The 25,604-nt window shown below is 39.5% G+C and overlaps 1 protein-coding gene across 1 annotated transcript; it reads right to left on the bottom strand.

Annotated features, from left to right (window-relative positions):
• On the bottom strand, positions 1–24,183 carry LOC148849213 (BAT2 domain protein). Its single transcript, XM_088949558.1, has 9 exons — positions 23,559–24,183; positions 21,308–21,505; positions 20,765–20,862; positions 8,706–8,796; positions 8,425–8,628; positions 8,077–8,330; positions 1,371–1,461; positions 1,077–1,293; positions 1–347 (listed from the first exon to the last, which is right to left on the bottom strand). The coding sequence occupies exons 1-9, from the start codon at positions 23,709–23,711 to the stop codon at positions 139–141; spliced, it is 1,515 nt and encodes a 504-aa protein (XP_088805684.1). The 5' UTR covers positions 23,712–24,183; the 3' UTR covers positions 1–138.
• Positions 24,184–25,604: the final 1,421 nt, after the last annotated feature.

Raw genomic sequence — 25,604 nt, 5'->3', positions numbered from 1 at the left:
TAGAACAATGAAACCTTGTATATTTGATTGGTAAAATGGGCTGGAAAATTCAATTTAAAGGCAATGAAACACTGATCTCAACCCAATTGTGAGAGATTATTTACAAATCTAAATAGTTAATGGAAAAAAGAATTACAGTCATGCTGTGGGCATTGAGGTGGAAACAACTATAAATGCCAAGTACTGGAGACCATCCTGGATCTTGTCTATGGCTGTGACGCGGTCAGAACGGAGATGATCAGTGATGGCATTTGCCTTTTCCTGGATGGAAGTTTGCTTAAGACCCCCGTGGACATCTGCAGCACCTTTTATGGCAGCTAGATAGGCTTCAACCACATCCGAGATACCTGAATGATGAACAGAAATATTTAGAATACTCGATATACAATAATGACATGTTTACAATAAGCCAAACATGTAATCAACTAATCCTTTTTATGGTGAAAATCTTCACGTCAAACATTCCTTTATAAGAGTGGGGTTTCTCTTTTCGGTGATGGTAAATCAAAGAACTTTATGTAACATATGCTAAATTGTGATCAATTAAAACAGGACACATTGAAAACTTCAGCATTCTCAGAGATAGATATCATGACAAATGACACATCCAACCAACAGTTCACACTTTTATATTATTGTTTTCACATATTTCCGAATTATTAATGTAATTAAATACTATTTATTCCTATACCCTCCATCCACATGTCATGTCCATGTGGAAACCTGAAAACTCAAGACAACACTACCTGTGGTTGTCACGTGGCTTAGTCCTCCCGATTGTTAATGTGGTTCAAGATACAATATGGTAAATTAAAACTTTTGCAATAGAACCTCAAACTTAAGTGGTCAAGAAGAAATATGAAGTCCTCGACATAAACTGGATGCATTATTTCAACGTCAAACACTTTTGACAGACATCACCAGTTTGATTGGTATTATCCATTAGTAGTTATAAACTAATGTCAGATATTATAGTTAGAAAAGCTAAGCCAATAATTTTCATATCAAAATGAAGGAAGACCAGTCTGTCAAGCAAAATTTATATCATGATTAAGAGGCAGGATGCTATAATAAACCTGTAATGAAACTATCAGAAACTGCTTCCACATCTCCTATCATTGATTGTGCTTTGAATCTGATTATCCTTGATTTTTCAACAGAATCCTCAGGCCAGTCAATATTCATGGTTTCCTGATCCGGATCTTCACTTTGTGTTTTGTTTGAATTGGAGATGACAGATTTTCCCAGTACAAGAAGTTGAGAGACTGCAAAGCAACATAGTTCGGAGAGTCTCTGTATGACAATTGTAAAGTCAAGTACCAAACAAGGCAAAAACCAATCTAATAGCAAAATAGTTTAACAATTCATACATGTACACCCTCTGAGTGAATGCTTTCAAGTCTTCCAGTTGTCCGTTGAATTATCTCATTTTCAGAAAGCCCCGTTAGGGTTGTTGTAAACCTGTAAAGTCACAAATATGAAGTTCTGATGATATAAAAAGCATCTACAACTCTTAATCTCGTATTCAAGTAATCATGGTACTGAGGTAGAGGAACTGATGCAGGAACCGATGAGGTAATATACAAAAAAGACCTCAGTAAAACACATCTACTAACAGGTTAGGTGTTTGAAATGACATATGAAATGACACCATTTTATTTCATTTATCCAATAGCATTTGAATCCATAATGTCCTCATCTAGAATGAAATTAACTATAGATGTTGGAGAAAAAATGGAGATGACTTCACCTCTTGAAAACCTTAATTGATAACATTACCCATTCTTAAAAACTGTAAGTCCATTATAGATGGTGATTTACTGATTTTATACCACCAAATACATATGAAAATACATTGAAATCATTTCACTCCGTAGTGCAACTTGGGTTGACCTGAGTTTAACATTTTACATTGCTCTAGGCTTGGACTTCATTTGGGCCAGGCCCATTCAAATTTTGATAAAAGTGCCCAACCTGAGCCCGCCCGAGTTGCACCCCTAATTTCATTATATGTAGTTCCCAAACGCCCCCAATAGATAAATTGAAGCTGAAGCATGAAATAGGAAATTGGAAATAAGAACCAGGTCAAAGACAAAGGTATTTCCATCAAGTAACAAGATATCAGAAATGCTAAGTGGAAGCTGATTCTTTGAATTTTGAAAAGTTTTTAAATTTACAGCTTATATTTTCTACTTGACAGTCTATACCAAACAAACCAACAGAGATTCAAGTAGAACTGTTCATGGACCAGGTAGCCCGACAGACCAGCCCAGCCTGGCCCATTCTAAGTCGGGCCTGGACATGCATTTTAGGCCTGCCGACTCGGGCTTGGACCCAAAACACCAGGCCCGACCTTCTTTTGGGCCGGGCTCAGGCTTTCTCCAAAAAACCCGACCTGAGCCCGAGTTGATAATATATTATATGATAACAAAATATATTTTATATAACAAAAAATGTATATAATATGTTTTTTCTTTGTTCCTCTTCTCTTTTTTCAAGTGAGGATTTTCATTATTTTTGGGTTTTGAGATCTTTTAATATAAATGAAACAGCCTTTTTATTGAATAAAAAAAGGAAACCTTTTTTTTCAAATTTCTGGTCAGGCTCGGGCTGGGCCTGGGCTTCGGGCTTCATATGAAGACGGGGCTTGGGGTCAAGACCTAGGCCTGATGGTCGGGCCAGGCTTGGGCTCATGCCTGAATATATTCTAATTAATCCAGAGACAAAGCCCCAGACCGGCCCATGAACAGGTATAGACTCAAGCCAGAAGTCTCTACTGCAAACACAGGAAATGATAATGAGAGACAGGGCACAGAAAATAAGAATCAAAACATCGCAGTGATAGAAGAAATGGAGTAGAGACAGCACATGATGGTGAAGTTTAACTAGTGAGACAATTAAATGTTAAAATAAAGTAGCAAACATGACACAGCATGCAATTTCATTTTATTGAGTAGGTATTAGATAGAGGTGGTTCAGGAACTTCAATAAGGGGGAAAAAGCAATTAGCAAAGGATTCAATCAGCTTAAACAGCATAGCCAAAACATCACCACATTTGTCACCCAAGCCTCATCCCAACTATTATGGTCCACTAACATGAAACTGTTCTGCCATTCCACCCTGACTACGACTATGTCTTACAGTTAAAATATAAAAAAGAATAAATATGAATAAAAATGATGCCACATGTTAATCACAGCAAGAAAAGTTCCTTGTATCATCATTCTGCTGAAATGCTGATTCCTAGGTTCCCAACAAGTGGTTTTTTCTTTTTGAAAAAGGTAAGGTAATTTTATTAAGAATATAGAGAAAGATACAAACAGGCCTCCGGAAAGAAGGTTGGCCCAAGAACCCGAATACATTACAGCTCAAAGAGAATTCTCGAATTCAGCTGGGCTCCAAACTCCCTAGTTTGGAGATGAGGTTGTCTGTTCTTTTGGCCTTGTTCTGGAATACTCTGTTGTTTCTCTCTTCCCATATGGTACTATCACTGCTGCAGGAATTGATCTCCAAACACTTTTGGCCAATTTGGAAAGCCTTAAACAGTCCCAGCACAACATCAGATTCAGCAGACTTTGGCATGACCCAGGGCACTCCTACCACGGAAAGATAGTAATTCCATAAAGACATTGAAACAAAACAGTGGAGGAACAAGTGATTGTTATCCTCTTCCTGTTGATCACATAACACATAGCTCAGGTCCTGAAGCTGCATTCCTCTCCTCAGCAAGCTTTTCTTGGTGAGGCACCTATCCAGAGCAGCAGCCCAAATACTAACAACTGGAAAACCAGGTCTGTCATCACCTTCCAAAACTTTGGCAAAGGTCCTCACAGAAAAGAGAACGTCTGCACTCCAAATCCAACTCCATCTGTCATCTTTGAAATAGGTTTATGTTTTTTTGATGAATCTTCCAATAGGTTTATGTTCTGATTTGATAGCAGCTCAAATAGCTCCCTTGATTAATTTCCCAATCCTAAAAGTTTCTTCTAAATGAGGGACTCCAGATTATGGAATTGTTTGAAACTCCATAACATTCAGCCACCAGTGCATCTTGGTTATCAGCCAAGCCAAATAGTGAGGAAACAGCTATGCCAAAGGCCTTTCTGCCCACCAAATATCCTTCCAGAAATTTATGTGCTGACCATTTCCCACCTTCTGAAGCAGACCCCTATTCAGCAGAGGGTACAACTCCATGATCTTCTTCCACAGAGAGCACTCTAGGGAGTTACTACTAGTTCTGATTGTCCAATCACCTCTGTCTGTACCACATTTAGCTGCTATCAGCCTCCTCCACCAACTCTCCCTCTCTGTTCCGAACCTCCAGATCCATTTACCAAGGAGTGCTTCATTAAATATCTTCAGTTTTCTAATCCCCAGACCCCCTTTTCCTTTGGGAGAACAAATTTGGTCCCAACTGACCAGGTGTATTCTTTTCTCCTCATCCCAACCTTTCCATAAAAAATTTCTCTGGATCTTTTCCAGCCTATTGGCTATCTTTGATGGAATAGGAAAGAGAGAAAGAAAGTAGGAGGGCAGGTTTGAGAGAGCTTTTGAGGAGAGTGATCTTGCCTCCCAAAGTTAAATATTTGGATTTCGAAGAAGCTAGTTTTCTTTCCAGCTTTTCCACCACTGGATCCCAAACCAAAGAGGAAGTACACTTGGCTCCCAGAGGCAAGCCAAGATATATGGTAGGGAAGAAGCGAATCTGGCAGGCCAGGACCTCAGCTAGAGAACCAAGATCCTCAATCCTGCCCACTGGAATTAGTCTATTCTTAGACCAATTTACTCTTAGCCCTGCTACAACTTCAAACCAGTTTAAAACCCCTAATAAAACTCCAAGTTGATCTAGATCCGCATCAATGAAGCAAAGAGTGTCATCTGTAAACTGGAGCAGCTGAACTTCCACAAACCCAGATCAAGATCAACTTGGAGTTTTATTAGGGGTTTTAAGCTGGTTTGAAGCAAAGAGTGTCATCTGTAAACTGGAGCAGCTGAACTTCCACAAACCCCCCCTCCCGCGGATAAGCTTCAAAACCTTTCCACAAGCCCAATTCCCCCACTTTGTTCAGAAACATAGTCAAGATTTCCATTCACTAAAAGTGGTGTAAGGGGGTCCCCTTGTCTAAGGCCTCTGGAATTTTTGAAGAAACCTGCTGATTGACCATTCACTAAAACTGAAAATTTTGGGAAAGTGATGCAGACCTTCATCTAATTTTTCCATTTCTGACCAAAGTTCATACTTTTCAAAACAAAGTCCAACCCTTACCAGTTCACATGGTCATAGACTTTCTCAAAGTCTAGCTTACAAAGTAACCCAGGCCTACCCTCCCTCTTCCTTGAGTCTATCAGTTCATTGGTAACCAGAACACTGTCTAGCATTTGTCTACCAGGCACAAAAGCAATAACTTTCTTAAGTTACTGAGTCAATAACTTTCTTGAGTCTCAAGATCTTGTAGCATCTGTTCAATAGACTAATTGGTCAAAAGTCCTTAATCTTTGTTGCTCCCTCTACCTTGGGAGTTAGAGAGATAAAGGTTGCATTCAGACTTCTCTCCAGTGCAGCATTGTAATGAAAATCCTGAAGATTTGTCAACACTTCTTGTAGAATAAGCACGTTAAGCCATCCGGCCCTGGAGATTTGTCCACTTCCATAGTTTTTAATACTTGCCACACTTCCTCCTCTGAAAAGGGGGCTTTAGTTCCCTTTGTTGAGCCTCTGAGAGTCTTCTAAAAGTCAGATTGCTTGGAAGAGGTCTTCTTTTCCAGTTTTCTTCAAACAGGTCTGAAAAATATCTTGTGGCAATTCTTTTCATGTCTGTCCAAGTTTCTCCCACCTCCCCATCTAATTCCAATCTCTCCAACTAATTGATTCTTTGTCTTGCATTTTCCATTTTGTGGAAGTAGCTAGAGTTTCTATCTCCCTCTCTTAGCCACTTTACCTTAGCTCTTTGCCTCCATCTCAGTTCATCTTTATAGGCTAGTTTACCTAACTTCAGTTTAGCTTCTGCCCTCTTTTTCTATCCCCTTTTGACAAAGGACCCCCCCCTCTTGCGAGCTGTATCCCCTTCAGTTTAACTTCTTTGATAGTCTCTAAACACAACCTCTTTTCAAGTTCCATCTCATTTTTGGAATCCTGTTTCCATGATTTCAGAAAATCTGAGGCTGAGTTTTTTTGCAAAAATGAAAGAGCTTGTTCCTTCAATTTGAATTTCTGACCACTTGGACATAAGCAACTGGATCAACCCCTCTTCTTCAAACCAAGCATTTTCAAGCTTAAAAGGAGCTTTCCTTGTCTTTTGAACTCACACATGCGAGCTGTATAGGAGAATGGTCAGAAACTGGCCTAGGAAGGGCAACCTGTTTTAGATGTTGACAGGCCTCCTCCCATCCAGAAGAAATCAAAAATATGTACAACTTTTCTAAAACTGGATTCTCCTGATTGTTTGTCCAAGTAAATTAGGCTCCTACAAGCGGGAGTTCAATGAGTTCAAATTGATTGACAAAATCTGTAAATCTCATGTCCCTCGACCTACGGTTTCCTCCCTTCTTATCCTCCAAAAATCTCACCACATTAAAGTCCCCTCCAACCGCCCATGGTAAAGATCCCCCCGGTTGTCAACAAGTCCTCCCACAATCTCTCTTTTTTTGAGTTCACAGTTGGACCATAGACATTAGTAAACTGACCCTAAAAGCCCCCCTCAAACTCCAACACCACCGAGAGTGAGAAATCCCCAACCTGAGACGACACCAGTTTGCATTTTAACAGATTCCAAAGGATTAACAGACCCCCTCAGTCCCTCTAGCTGGTTTAGACACCCACCTCACTTGACCTTGACCCCAAACACTTCTGACTAAATTTGTATCAACCACCCTCCAGTTTTGTTTCCTGAAGGAACACTATATCTGACTCCCAACTTCTGATCAAGTTAAAGATCACCAGCCTTCTCCTACCAGACCCCAGCCCCCTAACATTCCACAACATAATTTTCAGATCCATCTAAAAACAAAACGGAATACCGCCAGCCCCCGACCCTTTTAGCTTTTTCCCCCCTCCACCCCTAGACGACCCCTCCCCCTTCCCTGTTTTATCATTTAAGCTCCAGGCAAGCCGAAGCATTTCTCTACTTTTCTTTCCACCCTAATTCCCTTTCTTTCCTTTTGATTTCTCCTTCTCTGCTAACCATCTTTTCTCCATATTTTCTAGATACCTTATTGTTTCTTCTTCCAGGCCTTCGATTGAAACCCACAGAAATTTTCTTAAACCTACCAGCTTGGAATTAACCCATGCCAAAGTTTTATCCACCCCCTTTCCCCTCACTCCCTCTAAATCCTCCTCAGCCCTCCTTACTCCTGTACCTTCCTTCGAATTCAAAATCAACCCCCCTCCCCCTTTTCTGCCCCTAACCCCAGTACTAACCTGGTTCATGGCGGTAGCTGCATACTGAGGACTTGCCATCTCAAGGTCTTCAAAATCTCTCGAACTTGCTTACTTCTTCCCTACAAGTGGTTCACCGCTTCTATTATTGGTAAAGTTTCTAAGGGTCAAGGGATCAGCACATCAAAGGGCAGTATTCTAACAAGCCTAGTTTTTTATAAATAAATAAATATGGACAAGGAGGAATACACCTAGAAGGAATTATCTTGTCATTTTTTAAAATATTTAACTTTAATGTATCATTTAAAATCATGTCAGAAACAAACAATCCTGGAGAGCAATTGTTGTTGTAGTTGTTGTTACAGTTACTTTCCTTGGGGTGGGGGGTAGGGGATGCCAACTGACTGGTTTTATAGACATCAGATCTATTTGATTAACCAAACCAGTTGGTCATGATATAGCCATTAATTGTCCATACATTCTATTTAAACTGCATGCAACATTTCGAAAGATGGGAAGAAAATCCAATCCATTTACAGTGATCAAAGCCCATAATTCAGACCATGTAATAACAAGAATCACCAACTTTAAAGAGAAACAGAGACTTCATGATGCACTACAGACATTTTAAACACCAATTGCAGCAATATTTCTGAGAATGTAGAGTTCCAAACTTTAAGGAGCATACGAATATTACTACCCTGCAGCTATATCAGCAGCTTTGCTGACACTTGAATCACGTAAGTTTTTCATCTCATCAACACTTCCCTCCCCTGTGGCCTTGATTTTCTTTCCTCTGTCTGATTCTACACCTCCATCAAGTTCAGAGCTCAAACTAAAATTTTGCTGAACTTGTTTGAGTTTTTCTTCATAGATGGACTTCTCTTCTGATGATAATTTTGCTTTTCTCCGGTTAAATAACAATGCATAGTGGTTAGACAATGCCTCCAATTCCTGATGCCAAACAAAGTTTAGTCACACTAGTAAAATCATAAAATAAGACATAGGAAGTAAAAATATAACACTAGAAAAAAGATAAGAGAATTACCTCCAACTGTTCAGGACCTCCATAAATGTAGAAGCATCGGTCAAATGTTACTTCCTCAGAAAGTTGTTCCTCATCATTTTGTTCCTCATGTTCCTCAAGATTCTTCTCAATTTCAATACCAGTCTCTGTAATCAGTAGTTCCATGGTTTCTTTGCCCACACGCTCAAGTACCTCCATTCCTTTTGCTGTAAAAGACCTTCCAGTCTGTTACATAAAAGTGGAAAGTTAGTAGTTATGGAACATTAAAAGGGGGATTAAACTTAATAGAGTGGGATACACACCTCCAGCAGAGATGGGGCAACAGAACCAGCTGTTGCAGGTAGACCAGTCTGCTGAATAGATTCAGCTAGGTTTGCAGTAGAATGTTCAAGCCTGGAAAGCATCAATAATTACCAAAACATATTAATTCATTATTTAGAAAAACAAAAGAACTTTAATATGCCAAATATAAATACACAATAGTGGTTGTCTCTAACTTAAAGCAATGGACATGGTCTTTGAATAGAAATTGACTGGGAAATCATGCAAGTGAAGTTTCAGTATCAAGAAAATCCAATATTGGTCCAGAGTATTCTCAGAGCTTATCTTTGCATATTCTTTCAGATGATAGGACTGTGTATGAGATATGGTAGACTTAGGTAATCCAGATAGGTCAAGTATTGAAGCACTTTCAGAGACCAAAGTGGAGTTATTTGCTAGTTTATTCTGATCTCATTGGAAAAGGGGAACTCTATCAGATTGGAAATATGATAACATCCTAGGGGATCAATATTGATGCATTCACTAGGATACCTGTTGGTGGAGATGGAGGGAGATTGATAGGTGGTTATACGATGGATGTGTAAGTGCAATAGTGATGAGGGTCCAAGGATGCTGAATCCCTGCATAAAGGAGTAGATCACTTGCTGAAAGTTTGCACATCTCATCCCATTGAAGACATAGATCAGCCAATTCACCTGTTGATTTGATGGCAGTTGACTAGGAAGGGTGTTGAAAGAAAAGAGATTTATTCAGCACCAACCTTCCAGATGAGGCTGTTTTGCTTTTCATTGTAAGATTGGTGAGAACACAGACCATATTGAATCGCTAAATCCTATTGCTTTGTATATGTACTTTTCAGTTTCATATAATTTGCCAATAAAGTTGTGCAATACAAATTGTTTAAGATGTGAAAGCTCAGCCCGAGTCAAATGAACAAATTCAAAAGCATATGAGTTCCTGTGTTTCATACCACGAACATCTGACGCCATGTACGTGGACAAAGGTAAACAACTCAAAGTGGTTTTGATATACAATCATAACGAAAATTGTGCACAAATAGAAAGTCAAGACACACAGAGTTTATGTAATGCAGAACAATCAATAGCCTAGTTGGTAGTATTACACTACCATTTAAAATAGATAAGAACACATTCCAGCCTCTTTGATTGTTGGCACTATTCCCCCCCCCCTCCTCTCCTTATATAAACCTTTTGTAATTTTTTGTAGGTCCTACCCCAACCAAACCAAGATTCAGTTGAGAAAATACCTTGGTAATGTGAGTAATGTGTGTATTCCAAAATCCACAAGATTTCTTAGGAGCCACTTCAACAAATGTGTCCGTATCAACCTCCGCCGCCCTCCTTCCTAAATCCATGCCTAACTTTCCTACCGCCACTTCCTCAAAAGTATTGCTATTAACAACTGAGCGCTCCACCCGGGAAGAATCACAACCAACCCCGCCATTGTCTTCAAACCCACCTTCACCATCACCTTCAATCTTTTCAGGTTCAACATTGTCTGCCCCTATTCCAGCTTCCTTCGTCCTATCCCCCAAAACGTCTTTTCCTTCCTCAGCAGTAGAGAAATCAATCCAAGCTTACAGCATCAACCACCTCTTGACTCACCGCTTCAAAAATCAAACCGGAAAAGTCTTTGCTACAATCACAGAAAACCGAGGCACAATTGACAAAGATATCTCTTCAATCAGCATCACATTCAACACTCTTCGCTTTAACCTTCTTACTTCTGTTTTACCTGGAGGTCACCCATTCCCATCCTTCTTCCTTCCCCTTTTCATCCTTTCCCATAAGAAAAGAGCTCAAGGTTCCACAGATTTTCACTTTTGGATGCTTACGAATAAAAGAGATGCTTTTATTCACCCTCAAACAATCCAAGAGATTACATTTCCTACTATAAAAAAACTTGGGCTTTGAGAAATGGTCCTACTCGAATTTAAAACAAGCTTCCAGCCCAAGGTTTCTCCGCATTTTTCCAAACGAAAGACTCTTCCTCTCCCCTAACAAAACCCAAACCCTTCTCCCCATGATCTTCCACGTGTCCTTCATTAACTCTCCCCCCACCATCCCCCCTATCCACTAAAGAGGAAGTGCAAAGCCTCTCCTCCTTATCTGGCTCTGGGTTCACCCAAGGTTCAAAGTATCGACTCGTATCGGCACGTATCGGCCAATATGTATCATTCCAGGACCCCTCTGATACGCCCCTACAGTGGGTGTATCGGGGGTCTGACCGGTTCAGGGGGTGGAGTCCTAAACCGGCCCCCGGAACCGATTTTGGAAAAAAATAAAAAAATGTAAAAAAAAAGGTATCGAAACACCTGATACACCCCTACCGGCGTATCAGGCGTATCGATATTTTGAACCTTGGGTGCACCCCACCTTCATCACAACTTTTTGGGGACCTACAATCACTATTTTCCACCAACCCCGCAATCCCACATCCACCAAAACAGCTTTGTTTCATTAATTTTAGTTTTAATACTGAAATCACCCTCATCTTCAACCTCCTTCCCTCCCTCCCTCCCCAACCTGATTGTTTGCCTTCCCTTCAACCATTGCAGATAGCAGAGAATGCCTGCTTCTATCCCTTTTTTATCAGCAACACAGAAAAGATTCATTAAATTAACAGAATGTGTACAACAAGTTATGGGTAGACAAAAAGTCCACATAAGCCCCACTAATTACAATACAAACCCAAGCTTAACCCAGCAAAGAAATTCATTAGTTACAGACAAGCCCCAAAGGACCCAAAGGGTATCCCACTATATAGCCCAGAACATAGATTGCCTTTGGACTCCTTGCTTAGCTACACCATCAGCTATGCTATTAGCTGACCTCCTAATCCATCTTATGTGAATTTCCATATCTTTAGAAGCCTGCTTAAAGCGCCTGAACTCATTTCTTAATCTCCAGATTGCTCCTTCCTCTTTTTTCGGCCAGTTCAACAACTTTTGAATCCCCTTCAATAATCAACCTGTTAATCCCTATCTCTTTAGCTTTCTCAACAACAAACACTGCTGCCTTCAATTCTGAATTTACCACATAACCATGCCGGATAGGGCCTGAGAACATGTCAATGATATTTCCATTCTCCTCCCTTATTACCCCACCAATACCCGATGGGCCAGGGTTTCCCAAACAGCTACCATCAAAGTTTAGTTTCTCCCACCCAACATCCAGAGGGGACCAAAATTCAGTTACAATAGGTCTTCTAGAAGCAATATTTGCAATTGTTTCCCATGATCGGAAGAAATCTTCTGTCTTTAAATCTTCAATGATTTTCAAAGTTTTCACCCAATGTGCCACCCTTATAGCTATCACTTTAATCACAGCATCTCTACCTCTTTCCTTATCATCAAATATCCTCAGGTTTCTTTCCTCTCAGATTGTCCAAGCCACTGCTGTTCTAGTGCATTTTCTCATCACTTTGCCTATCCTTTTAGAGCACCTGAATATGTTGGAGCTAAAAAGATCTTCCAGATTAGCAAGAGGATTCCAGCTGCAACCAAACAGAGAGGAAAACCACTCCCAAATTAAGTTAGCAACAGGACAGGAGATAAAGAGGTGAAAAACAGTCTCACCATTCAGCTTACATAAGGAGCACCAGTTTGGGGACAAGCACCACTTTGGTCTTTTCCTCTGAAGCTAGATTATTAACCCGCATAAGGAGCACCTGCTTCCATCCTCCCTACACCAAGCCAGATTACTAACCCACCTAAGTGGATAGGATCCCTCAACAACGATCCTGAGATCAAAATACTCTCCAGAAAAGTGCAGATATAATGACGTAGCCACCAAATGAATTTCTAAGAGCTCAACTAAGATACGAGTAGCAACAAGATTTCGAACTTATTCTTGAATCCACAAACTCAAACCTTCCACATGTATCTCCCATGGCTTTAAATGTTTCAAAGCACCAAGCATGCAAAGGAATTCCGCAAATGTTCAACCACACCAAGCTTGAGGGGCCTATATCTCTAATCACACAGACTAATGGGTTCCAACTGATGATCCTGAGATCTTGGAAGCACATCTGTCCCATTTTATGATTCAAAATATCTCTTGCTTCCTCCACATTGCCTAAGGTAAAAAGGAAAAAAACTAGCATCAACTTTCTAATTTGGAAAGAACCCTTTGGATGCCATCCAGAAACACCCGACCCCCCATAGCCTCCACATCAGGATCGAAATTGACAAATTGACCCACCAAACTCCTTTCCAGCAACCTGAGACGATCAAAAGTACCTTCTAATGATTCCATAATAACCTCCTCCATAAGTAATCCCTTCCCCCGGAGTCCTCACCACCATCAAGCGTGAAAATGCAGGCTAAACTAGAATAAGAGATTAAAGAATTCCACAATTCTGCTCTTTCTCAATGAGTATCCATGCCCAACAACCATTCTTTTCATTCGGCTTGATGGTTCACCACTCTTAGTTCTTACACTCATTATACCCCAAAAGTTATTAATTCTACATATATTGCATTATTTAGCTTTCAAGTTTTACTTCCCATCTTGGAAGACTAAACCCAATAAGAGTAACCATATATGCCTCCTTCAACTTACCATGTAAGAAGGCATTCTTGATATCTAGTTGAAGGGGCCACAATTTATTCACTATTATGGACAAAGCAACTCTATTAGTCTAATTGTGTTTCCAAGGTGAAGATAATAGACACCTCTCTCTCTCTCTCTCTCTCTCTCTCTCTCTCTCTCTCTCTCTCTCTCTCTCTCCCTCTCTCTCTTCGAGGCCCATGGGCCAGCACGACACGGCATGACAACACGTGTCGTGCCGCTTGATTCCATAAGAAAATTTAACATTACTGATTCTCCGTACTTAGTACCGGATCATTCACTAGATAAATTACAAACTAAAGTGTGGCAGTGGTGCAAAAGGCTTCTGGTAGACATACACTTATTTAAACAGACCCCTGAAGTATCTAACAATTAAATTAAGTATACCTAAAGTTTAAAAACCTACTTAAAGTACCCTTGAATGATTTCCCTTTTCATTACATTGGGCCATTAAATTGGGTAAAAGACTTTTTTGCCCTTAATTATTCTTAAAATTTTCAAATTATTCAAAAATTAAACAAAAATATGTGCCAGTAAGCTCAACAATATCCAGCCTCAACCTCAGCCTCAGCCTCTCTCTCTCTCTCTCAGACGCGAACTGACACACTTTTCACTATTAAAATTGCAGCTCACAGTCACCGCGAACACAGTCATTGGCAAACACAACCACCATTGGGCTTCGGGCTTTTTATTAGGGTCGGGCTCGAGCCCAAGTTGTAGGCCCGTTGGTCAGGCCGGGCTCGGGCTCGGGCTCGGGCTCGGGCCTAACAAATTTTTATTCATGAAGAGTAAAAGCCCGGCCCGGCCCATGAACAGGTCTAAGTCTTACACACAATTTTCCAATTTATAAGATGATCTCTCCACCTTCCCCCAATTCCCACAAAAAAATCCCTCATAGCCTTCTCTAATTTCAACACCTCCCTCTACAGTATCCTAAGATTGAGAGGTAGTAGACTGGCAAATTTGCTATTATCAAGGTTATCCTTCCTCCTAGAGAAATGTAATTCCTCTTCAAGTTGCTAGCCTCTTAGCAAATCTTTCGACTATGGGTGCCCAAAACCTACTTTCTCGAGGGTTGTCTCCTAAAGGCATACCAAGGTATTTCATCGAACACTTAGAGGAAGGTAACCAAGGGATTCTGCTACTGCACTTAGTTCTTCCTCACTTAAATTTATTCCATCCACACAACTCTCCTCGAAATTGATCCTTAGCTTAGAAATACCTTCAAACAACTTCACTGCTTTTGTTAGTAGCCTACTAAACACATCTACCACCAATGTAAAAAGAAAGGGTGAAAGGGGATCTCACTGCCTTAAACCTCTATCGCTAGGAAAAATCTTTAACCACCCCATTAACAATGATCGAATAATGGCAAGTTTGTAAACAACCCCCAATCCATTCACATATGCCTCGAGCAGGAAGGATCAATCTACCAAGTCATAGGCATTTTCCAAATCCAACTTACACACAAAGCCTTTCTTTTTCCTTTTCATTCCCTCTACACATTCATTAGCCATCAAAATTTGATCAGTGATCTATGTACCTTGAATGAAAGCCCCTTGGAACTGACTAATCAAAGATGAGAGGACCCCGTTCAATATCAATGACACCACTTCAGCCAGAATTTTATAAGTATTGGTCACCAAACTAATGGGTCTAAAGTCTTTTGGGTGATAAGCTTCCAATTTCTTTGGTATTAGAGATAAGGTGGCATTAGCTCCTATGCTGATAAAGTGCTCACTAGAAAACTCCTCAAAAACTACCTAGAGAACAGATTTAATAATCTCCCAACAATCTTGATAAACGGCCATTGTGAGCCCATCCAAGCCCAGAGCTTTCGACCTATCCAAAGAGAACACAACCCTTCTAACTTCATCCAACTCAAAGCCCATGTCTAAAGCACTGGTCAATTCTCCATCCAACCTCAACCACTCCAATCTTTCCACCCTAATCCTTCGACCTCCCTGCCTTATGAATACTACCTTGAAGTGATCCACAAAACATTTAGTAATCCTTTCTTGATCCTCCAACGTTTCCTTGTCCACTTCCAATTTAGCCACAAAATGCTTTCTTCTCCTCCCATTAGCAATTGCATGGAAAAATATTGTATTACCATCCCCCTCCTTGATCCATTTATGTCTTAATTTAAGTGCCTAACATATCTCTTCTCTTAATAATATTTCTTCTAGTTCCTTCTTTAAAGTCCATCTAAAACCCCTTTCCCCAGTTAAAATGCCTAAAGTCTCCTTAGCATCCAATTATTCAATACTAGAGGTCGCATTTAATTTCTTTTCCTCAAGTCTTCTGAATTGATCCTTGTTCCATCCTAATTGGGCAATGATCAAAGGTGACTCTTGGTACTGCCCTAGCCATTAATCTAATTTCGAACAAGGGGAACTCTATAAGCTGGATCAAGTAAACATACACTGTTGCAAAGGTATCTCTTTTTTAGCTCACATAGTTCATAGAATTCATTAAATTTCCTCATACTAGCAGTGATCCGTTGGTTTGTATTGTTCGTCATTGATGAACCTAACCCCATTTCCCAAGGATTCCCTATCAAAGAAGTTTGGGCACAACCTATTCCCCCAAAAACTGTTGTATTCTACTGAGAAGTCTTCTATGGGAAAATCAATACTTTGGAAAACTTACAGAAAAGGAGACCCTCTCTTTGTCTTTCCCCAAATTGGTGTTCCTTGTGTAAGGCCGAGAATGAGGACTGTTTCCATTTGCTGATATCTTGTTCCTTTGCTACAGCTATATGGAGGTGGAGCCTTTGTTTATTTGGAGGTAGGTGGTCTATGCCTTCTGATTTAAGCATGTTATTCAACCCATCTGTCTTTGTTTGGCACACTAGAAGAGGTAAGGTCAAGTGGAAATGTGTTAGGGCAGCCACTCTGTGGACTCTTTGGGAGGAAAGGAATGCAAGAATTTTCTTAGAGAAGGAAAGAGGGTTAGATGAAATGAAGGATTATATCCTAACAGGAGCAATCCATTGGCTGAAAACTGTGGATATCTTTGACGACTTGTGGAGGAATTCGCTAGTAATAGCTAACACTTCAACAAAGAATGATAGAATTCTGTTAGAATGGGTTCCGCCTTTGGAAGGTGTCATCAAGCTGAACTTTGATGGAAGCAGCCAAGGCAACCCCGGGCCTTCAGGTATAGGGGGTATCCTGAGAAATAAGGGCAGCAACATAATTTCCCTATTCTCAGGACCGGTGGGAATGGGGGATTCCACAAGGGCAGAAATCCTTGCTGCAGTACAAGGAATTCAGATCGCCAACCAGCTTGGGGTGGAGCATCTCCAAGTTGAAGGGGACTCTCAGGTGGTAACAAGGTGGCTCCTAAACTTGGATACCACCATTTGGGGATACAAAGATCTCATCAAAAAAGTAAAGTGGTTAACCAGCAATATGAGAGCTGAGGTAAAATGGGTTAGTAGGTCTGCTAATTCTTTGGCCGATGCTTTAGCCAAACAGGGGGTTTCTAGGGAAGATCTTTTTTGTGCTTCTTTGTAAATTGTTATTAATTTAGAAATCTATACTTAACTAGCCCGGAGAGGTTGCAACTCGTGCCTTTCCTTGGGGATTTTGTACTATTGTCTATTGCTGATTATTAAAATCATTTCAATTATCAAAAAAAAAAATCTAATCACATTAAAATCTCCCCCAAGACACCAAGTCCCCTAATGTCAAAAAATTTCTCCCACATCATTTCTCTCTATAAAATACTTTTAAAATGCATCATCTATCAAAGTATTGACACGTATCGGCCGATACGTATCATTCCAAGACCCCTCTGATACACCCCTATAGTGGGTGTATCGGGGGTCTGACCAGTTCAAGGGGTGGAGACCTAAACCGGCCCCCCTGAACTGGTTTTAGAAAAAAAAAAGTATCAATCGGGCGTATCGATATTTTGAACCTTGGAATCAACATATTCCCTAGTAAGCACTACCAACACTATGTAGAGTATAACAGATAGTATTATAACATAAGTTGGTAACAATATTGTTAGATATATGGAGTAGCAATGTTATTGCCTACCTAGCGTACATGATTACCGCTTTGAACCAGCTCAGGATTCATTTCAAACATAAAATGTTAGTTTTTATTTGTGTTGTAAATTATTTTATATCAATTTTTCTTCATTTTGCATTTTCTATAGGTTCAATTTTGCTTGAACACATTCTATTATGTAACTTTGGATCTTAAGGTTTGTATAGAACACAGTTCCTCGAGCTTTATGCCCTCTCAAACCTTAAAGGTGAATTTTTCTCAAGATTGGGAACACTTTCCCCCAAGGGTAAATTGGGACTTAGGCTAAGGGAAAGCCTATAATGCCTCTCTTATCCAATTACTTGGTCTTTAGGAGACAATGGTCTCGGATCAAAATTTTGAGGATACTAGGATTTTGCTACCCTCACCTGATGGTCTTTCCACCTGCTCCTTTTTCAAAAACCTTACTGATGAGAGCAGATTTGGCCCTCCACTGACATCATGACACATGGCATTTTGGAACAACTAGGTGACACCCCAGAACCACCTAGGAGACAACTTGCCTTAGCCAAAATGATGGAGTCCCAGCTGGCGACCTGCCTCTGTCGCCGACTTGGCAACCTACCCCCGCCGCCGACCTGGTGACCTAGCAACCTGCCTCCGCCACCAACCTGGCGACCTGCCTCTGTTAAAGACCTGGCAACCTGCCTCCACCGCCGACCTGGCGACTTGCCTCTATCGCCGACCTGGCGACCTACCTCCACCAACCTGGTGGAAACCTAGCTGGCAACCTCGTCCACAACTCGGGGCGACTAGCAGCACCTCGTCCATGGGCGACCTGTGGTACCTCGTCAGTACCGACCGAAGCGGCCTCGACATGAGGAGCGACCTCCCTCGAGGGCTTGCCAACCTGATTGAGGTCCAAGAGTGGCCTCCCTCGAGGGCATGCATCCCATCACTCCCAAGTCTCTCAGAAGTAGCTCTCACACCAAATGTTTTGGAGGAAACCGAGTAAGGCGCAAAGATTAGCCTACGTGCACGACTACCTCCGAGGACTTTGGAGCAATTAGGCACGTCTTCCCAGTGATCCCAAACGCGTTGCGTGATGCCCACACCAAACAATGCCTATTAAAAGGCCTTACCTCCAACATTAGAAGGTACATGCGCAATTTAGTTCTCGTAGCTCTCTAGCTCTCTTACTTCAGCTCTCTCACAGAATCTTTGCATTCGCTGACTTAAGCATCAGAGTGCCCACCCCGGGTAAAGCAACCTGGGCACTCTAACACTGTTTCCTTGTAGGTCGCATCAGAGTCACCTCTCTAGCTCGTCACCAGTCAACCAGGCATCAGAGCCACCTCTCCAGCTCATCACCAGTCAGCTAGGCATCAGGAGCCACCTCTCCAACTCGTTGCCATTCAGCTAGGCATCAGGAGCCACCTCTCAAACTCATCACCATCCAGCTAGGCATCAGAGTCACCTCTCTAGCTCGTCACCATAGCTAGGCATCAGAAGCCACCTCTCCAACTCGTCACCATCCAGCTAGGCGTTAGAGCCACCTCCTAGCTCGTCACCATTCAGCTAGGCGTCCAAGCCATCATCCAGGTGGGAACCATTCAGCTAGGCATCTGAGTCACCAGCTAGCTGGGAGCTACCAAAACGCGCATCATCACTTACCTTGCTTATTTCCTTAAACCTTGACTTCTAGGTGAAAGAGATTTGGAGTAAGCCTATTCCACCTACAATTTAAGCAATCTATTGGGAAATTTTCCTTGGAAAGATTAACACTTGTGATTTCTTGCAGAAAAGAAGCCCTAACTCTTGCCTTTCTCCTCGTATGTTCTTCTCATGTAGGGCTAGTTGTGAAACCCTATCCCATCTATTAATCACCTACTCTTACATGCATTGTATCTGGGAATATTTCTTTTCTCTTTTTGTTTGCAGGTGGGATCCTCCTCAAGATGCGGTTGGTATCTTTAGTTCTAAATTCTTGAGACAACCAAAGAAAAAAGGGAGGATATTATGGAAAGTAATAAAGGCAGCTATAGTCTGGGTTGTTGGGAAGAGTGTAATGGAAGAATCATCAAGAGGAAGAGTAGATCTTTGGAGGAGGTAATAGACAGCATAAAGATAAAGTCTACACTGGGTGAAAACCTTGGAAAGCTTTCAGAACTTCCCTGTAAATGAAATAATAAGAGCCTGGAATAAGGCGGCACAATTCTCTAGAGTAAAAGACAGGATAAAGATGATATGGAAACCCCTAGAAGGCAACAGGGTAAAACTGAATTTTGATGGAAACTCTTTTGGAAACCCAGGCATGGCAGGAATAGGAGGTGTATTCAGGGACTCCCAAAGCAGGATATTAGCACTATATTCAGGGCATATTGGAATGAAAAACTCTTTAAAAGCTGAACTGATGGCATTGTTGCAGGATTTAAGATTAGCAAAACGGTTGGACTATAGACAGGTGGAGGTGGAAGGGAACTCCAAGTTAATTATCCCATGGGCAAGTTGCAATAGACACATCCCCTGGACTCTCAAACATGGATTTAGGGAAGTGGAAAGTATTGCAAAGGACCTTAACATTGATTTCAAGTGGGTGAGAAAGACAGCAAATGGGATGGCAGATGCCCCTGTCAAATAAAGGGTTTCGAGGCAGCAACTCTTTTTGGCCTACTAGTTAATTGAACGTATTAACTACATTTATCATTTTAATAAAATTCTTTTCTGCTGATTAAAAAAAGGTTTATAGGACAACTTCACAACATATTATTTTGTCTATAATCTTAGTTTCCTAGATTTGTTTAATGATTTGGAATAAGATAATAATTTAGAAGGGTTTCTTTTATCATTTTATAAAACACCATTCTATATTTTTGCATATTAATGTTTCCACCACGTCTATGATTTTTACAATATTTCCAACCTTTCCGACATGTTTCCTATATTTGGCCGACCGACATTTCCATGGACACCAACATTTTAAACCTTGCTTCCAACTATATGGGGTCGGCTACATGAATCCTATTTCACCATTCCATTCAGTTCAGTGCCATATCCATTGTTAAAATTATGGGCACCTAAATCATTTCTTATTACTTCCACCCAAGTCCTTTTCAGTCTCCCTCTAGCTCTTCTAGCCCCTTCAGATTGTAACAGATCAATTTTTCTAACAAGTATTGTAGATGATCCTCTATGCACCATCTGCAATTGGTGCATAGAATTGGCAACAAAAAATATCACTTTTTCGAGGTCCTTATATGATGATATACAACATGAGGATACAATTGGCAACAAAAAGATAAGCATATTATGTGATATGTAACCAAATGACTTGGAACTGATTAAAACTTTAAAGCACCACCCAAACAATTAGATGGAACTCCATCTCCATTAAAGGATATGAACAGAAAATTCCTGTCACATGAGTATAAAAATTGAGTGATAATATTAGAAATCTTAGTTATCAGGTTATTGGTGCATGCATACTTCTGGACCAAATTGGAACCCTCTCTCAAAGCATTGCCTAATGCTCGCCATGCTCCTGAAGCAAAGCTTTCCACTGAGTTGTCAAGAACCTTAAGACCCTGCAGGAAGAAAAATCTTAAAACCAGAATATCTTTAAGGAAAAAAAAAATTAAAGGCAAAATCATACTTAATAAAAAAAAGACAAGCCAAATAACATCTGGAGAGAAAAAAGACGCATTGGATAGCTGATTTGGTTCAATGTAGGTTATGAGCTTACATCTACACATTTTAGAGAAAGTCTGCGGTAAAATACCTACAATACTAAATTTAATACTCCCTAAGAGAATAATAATTCATAAACAATACAAACCAAGCCTTAAAAGTACTAATATTCCCAGGAAGTATATGGAAAAGAAGTATAACCAGTAAAAGGTTGGCTCATAAATTAACAGAGTAACACAAGCATCAATGCATAATGAAATAAAATGTAGATCATCATCCATAATAGAAGATAAATTAGCAACAAACTTACAAACCTACTTCTGAATTAGAGGTATTATTTACCTGCCCCAGGAAAGAATCCTCACTGGCTTTTTCCAACTTATCAAGAGCAGCCTTCCGCAGTTTGTCATTCTCATCTGCATGTTCCCCTTCAATTGCTGAGTCCTCTAATTCTTCTTCCACCTTAGGAGATTCAGAGTCAGGACTAATATTTTGCATATCTGTAATGCCCTTTGTTGCATTCTTAGCAACTGCAACTGCCTGAATTCACAAACCAGAGGTCTATTACTGAAATATATCATAATGAAAAATCTGAATGCATTTTCATGCTTGAGTATTGAAAAGGACTCAGGTAACACTATAAGAGGAACTTGACCAAACGAAACAAACATTATAAGACCAGGAAAAACTGTAAGAAGCACCATTGCATCTGGAACCAATATTCAAAATTTTGATACATATCGGACCGTATCAGATGCCAAAATAAAGAATCAGAGAATCTTGAATGATAACTGTATTAGTTGTATCAGGAGGATTATCTGTGTATTAAGAAAAATAAGATAGACCATGATATAGATGTCAAAAAAACAAAAAGAAATCAGAGAATCTTGAATAATAATTGTATTAGTTGTATCAGAAGGATAATCTAGGTATTTCCAGGCAAGATCTCCACAATATGCATCAGAATCAGGAACCAAATGGATGGTTCAATACCTGCTATTTTAGCTACCAAGTGCAAAATCTGCAACTAAATGTTGACAGAGACAAACAGTTCAAGAATACTATTCAGTTTTAGTGCTTTGAGGTCGGGACAGCAATTTTTGGTCTGGGTTACCTCAGAAGATGTAGTTTCTGGACAATTGTGTTACATAAATATCTTTTCTGATGGATGAAGATCGGGTTCATAGTTTTCAAGGCGTCTAGGCGATTCTGGGAGACACTGGGGCGCCTAGTCGCCTAGGCGATAAAAATTTTATAATATGAAAAACTGACTTTTGGCTGGTTTCCTAGTTTTATATACCATTCAGCATGTATGTTAATTGAAAAATAGCAATTCTCCTTGTTAAGAACATTAAATTTCCTCCAAAAAAGTGGCAAATCATCACATCTAAAAGATAAAAATATTTTACATATATTAATTCCATTATTTTCAAAAATAATACTACTATAATAAGTATTTAATAAAGCATATTCATATTAATTAGCAGCTAAAGAAGGTTATTAACTTTATATGATAAATATTCAAGATGGAAAGTAAAATAGAAAAAAAAACAAGGATGGAGTTTCTGTTTTATTAAATTAGAGAGAGAATAGAAAAAAAATAACTTTATTATTCTATTGTTTCTTTCCCCTTTCTTTTCTTTTCTTTCTTTCTTTTTCTCTTCTTAAAACCCTTTGATCTTTTAAATTTCAATGGTAAAACATTAAAACAAAATATAATTGATATATATAGCATATAATAAAATGTATTAATACATACATTAATAAGATACAGCAATATAAATAATATTATAAAAGGCATCCGCCTTGTCATTTTTGTCGCCAAGGCGGGCACTTAATCGCCTAGGTTGGCGCCTAGTTGCTAAAAATCAAATCATTTGGGCGAGGCGCCCAGACAAGGGCGCCTAGTCGCCTAGGCGATGCCTTGACATTACACTTCCTCAACCATAGTTGTTCGCAAGCCTATCAGCATAACATACAATTATATAAACATTGAGATGCTGTGAATCCTAGGAAAAAACCTTCCCTTCGTTTAATTCAATCATGCAAATTGCCCCCAATTATATTCTTCTCCCTCTCTGAGCATTTGAAGAATTAATTATCGAGAAAACATTCCTAGAAATTATAACATTTTGGTGTACTACTTGCCGATTTTATTATTTAAAAGAATAAATTTGCCTCCCTATTAGCAATCACTAATACGCAAGTCCTGCCTTCGCGCAGTAATGTAGCACAATCCTACAGGGTACAGACATTCACCTTGATCATTTCAAGCAATACGACTTCTTCATTTACTGCATTCTACAAATCAATCATACGTGAAAGGTAATGTTGAGTTGAGTTTTCTCATTTTTTTCCCTCCCATGTCAGCAGAGAATGTCGTCAAAGAATTACCGGAAAGAAGAGGAGAAAACAGAAAAAGCGGCATACAAGCACAGAGATAAAGCATCAATACAACTAAACCCTGGTACGATCGGTTTGGCAAAGGAGCGGATCTAAAATTCAAGCATTTTTCAAAATGCAATAATTCACTCTGGTTACATTCTCTTAACCCTAGTTTCAGTATTGAAAAAGGAAGGGGGAGGGGGAATACATTACGAGAAATCTCTTCGGCCGCAACAGCAGCGGCTCTCTGAAGATCTGAAAAAACGGAGAGAGGAGAAATTCCCCAAGCTCCCCATCGTCCCCTGGCTGGTGTTGGTTCTGCCTCTTTTTGCTTCTCTGCCGACTGTGCTTCGTCCTCCATTAAAATTTAAAACACGAATTCTAGTTCCCAAATTTAGCACTCTTTCCTGCTTTACGGTCTGCTGCGCCACTTCCAAGTTGTATCCAATTCGATCGCATCACAGAAAAATGGCGGTTTAATTTTCCGAGCTTTCTCAACACCGAAAAGAAATCAAGAATTCCCAAAAATGAAGAAATTTAAGAAAACCCTTATGGTGATTGAATGTTGCGACAACAAAGCAATATTACTCGAAAGTAACCGTCAGGTTGGGATATTCTATCTTCTGATCCTATTGCCAAGATTTAGAACGTCGAATCCGACGGTTGTGACAAAGGGAAGCCCAATAAAAGGTATTGTTTGGCTTGTCAACCACGTATCAACAAGACTCAGCATGACTCAAACGCAATGTATTCCTTAATTTTCTTGGACCCAACGACTAACGTGGACCGCCACGTCTTTTTGTTTTTTGCTTTCTATTCATATTCTGTTTCTCATCCTCCACCTTGACCCTGGTGGCTCGGTTTAAAAAACTTGCACATAAAGAACAGGTAGTTGGTACTTGGTATACCGACTAGTTATCAATTTATCATCTAGGTCCAAAAATTATTTCATAAGGCTGTATTTGAGTGCAATGCAAATAAATTTGTACTAGTGCAAAACCATGGCAATGTAAATGTTGACCTATTTTGTTTCAAATTATAGTTTATTTTGTTTGATTGCAATATAAATGAAGTAAATTAAGACATGAAACAGAATAAAGTAAAATTCAAAATAAAATTAAACAAAAATTTGCATTTTTATATTTGCACTCCCATGCATTTGTACAGATGCAAATAAATTTGCACTGCAACCAAACACAGTGGCAAGAGAAGTTTGGAATTGTGGTAATGGGTGTTTCCCATGGTTTTATAGAAAGGCTTTTTGCATAAAAAGGTGATAGATAAGTTTGGTAAACTGATAAATTTAGTTATGTTTAGAAACTAATTGCAAAAACAGTGGTTAGAAAGAAAAAAAAAGTATTTATTTGCAGTTTGGACTAAATTGCCCCCAATTTAAAAGATGTTTGGTTGTTCAATCTCTCTCTCCAAATCACTATTCGTCTTCCTCTCCCTCTCTCCCAAAACAACACACACCCAACCTCCCATCCTTTTTTCCTACCATCTCCTATCAGGCCTTCGTTTTTTATTTAAGAAATTTAGGGGGTGTTTTGTAGTGTAGATGAGAAAATTATGGGTGTGAATTGGTCCACACCACACCATAGTTCACAATTGTTCTGAACTGTGGATAGATTGTGTGGATCGAACCAACCCACACCTGCAGTGGCATTCTGTAGATGTGGTGTGGAGTAGTCTACACCATACTTTTCGATTCTAACATTTTATGAGAGATCTACATAGTCGATCATAAAATGTCTAATTTTTGCATTTTATATGGTAAATAAATTGAAAAAAAAAACATCAATATATAAACAAAAATTACATTTTTAAAATATTAAAAAATAAAAATTAATATTTTAAATATTATTTTATTAATAAAAATATTAAAAAATTAATATTAAAATAATGAAAGAGTTGAGAAGGAGAACCATCAAACTTGTGCTAGAATTAACATTAAAATTTATTATTTTATTGATAAAATATTAAAAATTTAAAAATTATTAAAAGATTAAATAAAATGAGAGTAATTGGACCAATGTAACACAGGTGTGTTACACTTAGGGGTGGATTCGAGTCGAACCGAGCCAAAAATTATGAGGCTCGAGATCGAGCTCGAGCTCGGATCACGTCAAAACTCATAAGCTCGGCTCGAGCTAAATTTGAGAATTTTTTTTTTATAAAAATAAAAAATTATATATAAAAATATTTTTTATTTGAGCCAAAAATTATTTGTTATGTTCGAGTTTGGCTTGCGAGC

The sequence above is a fragment of the Nelumbo lutea genome, chromosome 6, assembly GCF_056320005.1.
Source record: "Nelumbo lutea isolate HS-2025 chromosome 6, American lotus-T2T, whole genome shotgun sequence".
Classification (NCBI taxonomy): domain Eukaryota; kingdom Viridiplantae; phylum Streptophyta; class Magnoliopsida; order Proteales; family Nelumbonaceae; genus Nelumbo; species Nelumbo lutea.
The sequence above is the reverse complement of the archived record's forward strand: the minus strand, read 5'-3'. Positions and strand labels throughout refer to the sequence as shown.

What these genes read in the sequence shown, in the direction of transcription:
- LOC148849213 (XM_088949558.1), bottom strand. Translation starts at nt 23,711, where the DNA reads ATGGAGGACGAAGCACAGTCGGCAGAGAAGCAAAAAGAGGCAGAACCA. An exon ending in AGGATTCTTTCCTGGGGCAG is followed by an intron (nt 20,863 to 21,307) that starts GTAAATAATACC and finishes TTCTTCCTGCAG; the next exon opens with GGTCTTAAGGTTCTTGACAA. An exon ending in TTGCCCCATCTCTGCTGGAG is followed by an intron (nt 8,629 to 8,705) that starts GTGTGTATCCCA and finishes TTTATGTAACAG; the next exon opens with ACTGGAAGGTCTTTTACAGC.